General features: G+C 34.1%; 1 protein-coding gene across 1 annotated transcript in view; it reads right to left on the reverse strand.

The window, feature by feature from the left end:
* Positions 1-4,032, reverse strand: part of SEMA3A (semaphorin 3A) — a 232,359-nt gene extending 228,327 nt beyond the window's left edge. The window contains exon 1 of the mRNA XM_056118541.1: positions 3,418-4,032. Within this exon, the coding sequence (XP_055974516.1) occupies positions 3,418-3,529 (112 nt within the window). The 5' untranslated portion in view covers positions 3,530-4,032. The remainder of the gene's footprint in view (positions 1-3,417) is intronic.
* Between the last annotated feature and the right edge of the window lie 1,968 nt (positions 4,033-6,000).

Genomic DNA, 6,000 nt, shown 5'->3' on the forward strand with positions numbered 1-6,000 from the left:
CATCATTAAAAATAAATTAAAATTTGAGTTAAAAATTACTCATATTCATCAAAGTTTTAAGTGATTATAATATATTAAGATATGAAAAAAACAACTGGATATTTTACATCAGATTTTTAATAAAATATTATTTTCCTAGGGATATAGTTTGAGAACTCTTGCTTAACCAATGATCTCATTCTTATAATAACAGTTTATTCTGGGATAAAATCTCTACAATGTATGAAAGGAAAGTCTTGAAAATGTCTACCATTTGTTTACATGCTATTTTCTACATCCTACCACTCAGGTAAAGGTAAAGGCATTGGTTTAAGCTTTGAATTCACATGCTCACTACCACATTAAGGCTTACATGTGTCTTTGATTTTTACTGAAACCAAAGCACACAATGTCCTGGAAAAGCTCATCACATTGAGTGATGGAACATTTGTCATTTGTTTAAAACCCCAAACCTAATTTATTTCCTTGTGATTTCCATAGGTTTTTCTGAAGTCTTCCATGTACCACATATTCCAAACGAAGATTACATGATATCTGGTATTTCATGAGAAAAGTGAAATTTGAATAGTTTCTAGGGGAAATAAACAGTAATGCACCAATTTTAAAAAGAAACATTTAGCTATGTAACATATATTTAAGGAAGAAAAAAGTATCTGTGAGTGTTTTTTAAGGATAATTTGTTTGTGAATGCTGAGATTTACAGAGTTCTCACATTTGCTTCCCCACAAGGATTCTAAATCAGAAAAAAACAGCATACCCCATTTTTCTAATATTATCACTTCTCCAGATGGTCCTGAAAACAACTATTCAATTCCTTTTTTCCTAGAAAGTAAAGAGGTACCTAGTTAGATATTTAGGTACATCCACTACAAAGGCTGCCTTCTTGTTTTACTTCTTTTTTCTTTTTCATTTAGCATATCAATTCTCTTTTATCTTCTACCAGGCAAGATGACAAGTAGAAAGTAAGCACAGTGATTGCCTAAAAACTTTGTCTTGGCAACCTGAGCAATGAGAGAGTTAATGGTAGATCTTTAGAAACAAGTGACCATGGGAAATTAGGGTTGGCAGGGATTTAACTCTTCATGAATCAAGCTGGAATATTTTTAAGGGCAATGCAGTGGATATTTTAACCATGTTTGACATCCAATTAAGGAAGAAAAAAAGAAGTAGAAAAAAAATCTCTATTATTGTTTAGGAACAAAGTACTGACAATTGGCTACCAGTTATTAGTTTTGGCAAAAAAAAAAGTACATGTGGAGACTAAAAAGGTAATGACAGAATAATACAATGACATAAGAAAAATTACTTAGACCATTCTTTTTATTCTTCTTCCTGCATTCATGTCACAGTTTACTTCACCAAATTGCCAATGTCTAGGTGTATCAACAGAATTTTTATGTAGCTATAGGGATATTTTGAATAAAAGTCAGCAATTCTAATGAATACCTTGCTAACTAAAGTTGATAAAGGCAACATCATATGTACACATCTTGTCACTATATATATATATATCTTACAACATTAGACAAGTTTAAAGCATTTTTATATATCAAAGAGTTATTTTGATTGCTTTATCTTTTAAAATTTTAAAGATAGAACTTTATAGTCTGTGCAATCCTTACATTTTTTTCCTGTTCTGGGGGTGGGGGGTAGGGAGGGCGACACTGTACTACTTGGAAATAAGATTTGTGCAAAGGATTATCTTATTTTATACTTATTTTCAGTTCTGCAGATTTTAAAGTGTACTTTGTGGTTTCAAACTTGTCATTCAAAAATCATAGCTTATATTGCTATTTTTTGTATTAAACAACTAAGTCACATGTGAAACTTAAGCATAATAAATATGAGCTTTGATAAAGAAGACCATCAAGATAAGAATTGCATACTTCAAAGAGTGAATATGAAGAGAAAAAAATTGAAAAAACACAGATGTCATAATATCATATATTATAAAAATTACTTACTAAGTAGAAACACAATTTAGATGTAATTAAATATTTAATAGATGCCATATGATAATTATTAAAATACTGCTAGTATTTAAAACCCATTCTCAACTTCATAATCAAGAAAATATTATATCAAAAATAAAATTATTTTTAATTCAATATATATCATTTAACAAGTATTAAATTCAAATAAACACATTTAATAGGTGTTTAATTTTCTAATCCAAAGTGTGAAAATTACATTTCTCTTTCTTATTTATGGTCCTCATTCACACTAGGGCTTTCAGAAAGACATGTTTTCCCATCATGTGAAAATTAAAGTCTATTTCTGGCATAAGAGAATATATAGTAGACATCCTTCTAGATAGATGTAATTGTTTTCTTTCATATTGTACGTTAAGATGAAATATAATCGAAGCTTCTCTCTACCCCACTCCCCAAAAGCAGAAATATGAGAAACACAAGAAAGCAACACCTTAGGGGCTAAAACTACTTGAATTAAATCAGTTTAATCCTCTATATTAACAACACTTCACTATATAAGTATTCTCTTTCATTAAAAGTTGTCTATATGTATGAGTTGGAATTTATATTAGCATTAATTTACACATCTCTCTGCAAAACATATCTAAACAATCATAGAAGTAATGACTTTAAATATTCTTATTTAGAAGCAAGCATACACATCAAAGTATAACCAAATAAGGTACTAGCAGCCATGTGGTAAGACATTTTCTTTCTCAAATTTATACTTTTTCTTTGAGAAGTTCTTGCAACTATCTGTTCATCTAGAAAGTCATTTCAATTTTCACTGAAGTACATATGGAATTAAATAACATTATATTTCAAAGGTTTTAGCTTTACACCAATTAGTCAAATACACAGTCTTTTGTACAATCATAACACACTGTGGTAAAACTAGTCTGTTCTCTCCAGTTTATATTCTCTTGGCAAACCATGATCTACTGCTTATGTTAAGCATCTGATTGTCAGATTTGAACAAACTGAATATTCATGATGAAGATTAACCATTTAGTGTCTAAAACTAAGAAAAAGCAATTTATCATAACAGTTATTATAGGTGAGGCATGCATATTCACAAAGAGATCATTTTTGCAGTAGTGAGTCTAAAAATATTCTAATAGAAGTAGCGTAAGAAAAATTAATAAAACATATGATCACATATATAGATCAGAATTTACCAGGCACTCAGCTCTTTTCTGCAAATGTGATTAAATGTTCTTTGTTTGCACTTAAATTGTCATATATCAAACAGAAGGCAAGATTTTATAAAGAAGTATTTAAATCAGCATAGAAACACATATGCAACCACATAGGTTTCGCAGGTTAAACTAAAGGTTTTATGGTTTGGGTTGGGAGGGAGTTCAAGGAATAAAAAGGCGGGGTGGGGGGTGGGGGGAGAGGGGAAAAGCAAGGCAGGCAAAATAAAAGAAAAATCAAGATTTACCTTTGTAGGATAATTTCAGCCTTGGCACATTGTTCTTCCCGTGTTGATAGTTTGCTCCCGCTGCAAGTAATACTCCCCAGAAAAGACAGACAATCCTAGCGAACCAGCCCATGCTGCAGACGCTGTAGGTCCCTATGCTGCTTCAATCTTCCCTCCTGTATTATGCGGCCAGAGAAGTTCAAACAATCTGGAAACTGGAGGTAACAGGTGATTTAGGTCAGTTTCATTCATAAATGCAGACAATCAAGACCTCAGGGCAACACTAACACCTCTTCTTCTGTAACAGTCACTGAAGCACAGAAACTTCAAACCCTCAAAAAAAAAAAAATCGAGCCAGGCACCGGATAATGAGGCACAACTGTTGTGTGCAAAGGAAAAAAAAAAGAAAAAAAAAGAAAATTAACAAGGGCTGCTGCAGTGGTTCTTAAGAAGCAGTTCCTTTTATCTAGGCTCTTCTGATAGCCGGTGGCTGACTCTAATCCTGCTCCCTGCTTCATTCGGCTCCGGGGAAGCAGAATGAAAGGGAAACAGAGAAAGAGAGGGAGCGAGAGAGGAGAGAGAGAGAGGAACCGTGAGCAGCGCGGACTTTTCCTGTACACATGTAGCGAGAGATGACACAAGATCCCACAGACAGGTTTTCCCACCACTCACTAGACTAGCTGACAATGGGAGAACAGGCGAGCTCAACCCACTCCCCTTTCCTCCTGTCATACAACACATGCAAAAAACATCTCGGAGAGATTAGAGCCGGGAGCAGAACCCTCCAGCGTGCCTGCGAAAGGCATGTAGCTATAAATTTACTTCCCAAGGCAAGCGTTGTTTTATAGCCATTTTAGGTGCAATTCTGATTTTAAAAAAATCTGAATTCCGCTACCTGCATAATTTACAACTCATGCTCATTATATAATTATTCTGAACTTGTGCATTGTATCTATGTATGCATGTGTATGTATACATATGCATATGTGTATGCATATCCTTTTCATCAACATCACTTTAACCATTGAAGGTTTTAAAGCCTTGTTAGAGATCATTCCCTCCTCCCTTTGGCTCAACCATCCCCTTTCCCCGCCCCACTGCAATTTCAGAGAAGAAATTCCTAGTAAAGCCCATTTCAACAATCAGTTCAAGACAAATATAGGTCCACAGAGAATTATAAATTACAACAAGGGATTCATGAAAGGATACTCAGCATTTAAAAACATCTATGGTTTTCTAGCTTCTGGAATGCTCTGGATAACATTTTTAATGCATTACATCTCATTAATTGAGGTCACTTTCCAACTTTGGAGTTTAAAATATAGATACAGATGACAAAGTTCCGAAAGTCTCTGCTGAGTATGAAGGACAAAAATGAAGAGCCTGTATCTGACTTCATGTTCTTGTTAAAGATTTCTAGATTGTCTGCGGGTCATTTGCATGACTCCAGACAGATATCATTAGCTCATTTCTAAAAAGGTATGGAATGTGAACATTTTCTTTTGTGTTTCTTTATCTCAGTTTTCTGTCAATCTACTCAGGTTTGGTGAGAGAGGCAGACAACTTAATAGTCAAAACTTTCCTTTATGTAGCCCTCCACTCCCTCCACTCTACATTCATTTATTTTTACATCCTACACATTTCAGCCCTTGCACATACAGCATGCACATTTGAAATTGAGAAGAGCAGTACTCCCATAGCATGGAGATTTCTCAGCTGGAAGGAGAGGGTAATCCGGCAATGTAAAACATAAACATTTATTGAAAGTAGCTTAGTATGCTTATAAAAAATAGTGATCCAAGCACTGTAATGTCTGTAGACCTCTCTCCCTATCTCTCTCTCTCTCCCTCCCTCTTTCTCTCTTCTCTTCTTTCTCTCTCTCTCTCTCTCTCTCTCTCTCTCTCTCTCTCTCTCTCTCTCTCTCTCTCTCTCTCTCTCTCTCCTCCACCCTCTCTCTTTCCCCCATGGGTGTTTGTGTGTGTAGGTGGAGAAGGGATAAAGGAAAGAACTAGAGGAAGAGGATTTAAAGGAAGGGCATGTGGGGCAGGGGAGGAGGGATTCTTATTCTACTTCACTAGATTGATTCATCAAACAGAACTTATTGCATTTGTCAGTTTCCATAAGCCTATTGATCAGGCAGTATTGTTAAGGAAATAAAATCCAGAATAATGTTGATTTTACTGATTCCCACATTTGTTATCCTGAGCACTTTTCATGCTCTAGGCAATGGATTAAAGCTACAAATGACAAGAGACTTGTCTGTCTTCCCTGGATTACTCTCTATAGACATTCACTCTGCAAAGGAATTCATGTCACTTTGGGATTATTAAGGGGATTGAACTAATGAACTATACTATTGAAATATCATATATAATTAGTTTAAATATTTAAATAGTTGCACTATTTTATTCAGATATAGTTTAAATATCTTAAATATTTATTTTTTCTCTAGCTTTTGTTACTTAAAGTAGGAGAACAAGTTTATATTTGTCAAAACTAAACAGGATAACCAAACTTAGGAATGTATACATTTCACTTGTGTAATGTCTAGTTCTGAAAGATTTTGATGTGTTCCAGGAAAAATAAATTGTTGTAGGTAAATTC

The sequence above is a fragment of the Sorex fumeus genome, unplaced genomic scaffold, assembly GCF_029834395.1.
Source record: "Sorex fumeus unplaced genomic scaffold, SorFum_2.1 ptg000037l, whole genome shotgun sequence".
NCBI classification, from domain to species: domain Eukaryota; kingdom Metazoa; phylum Chordata; class Mammalia; order Eulipotyphla; family Soricidae; genus Sorex; species Sorex fumeus.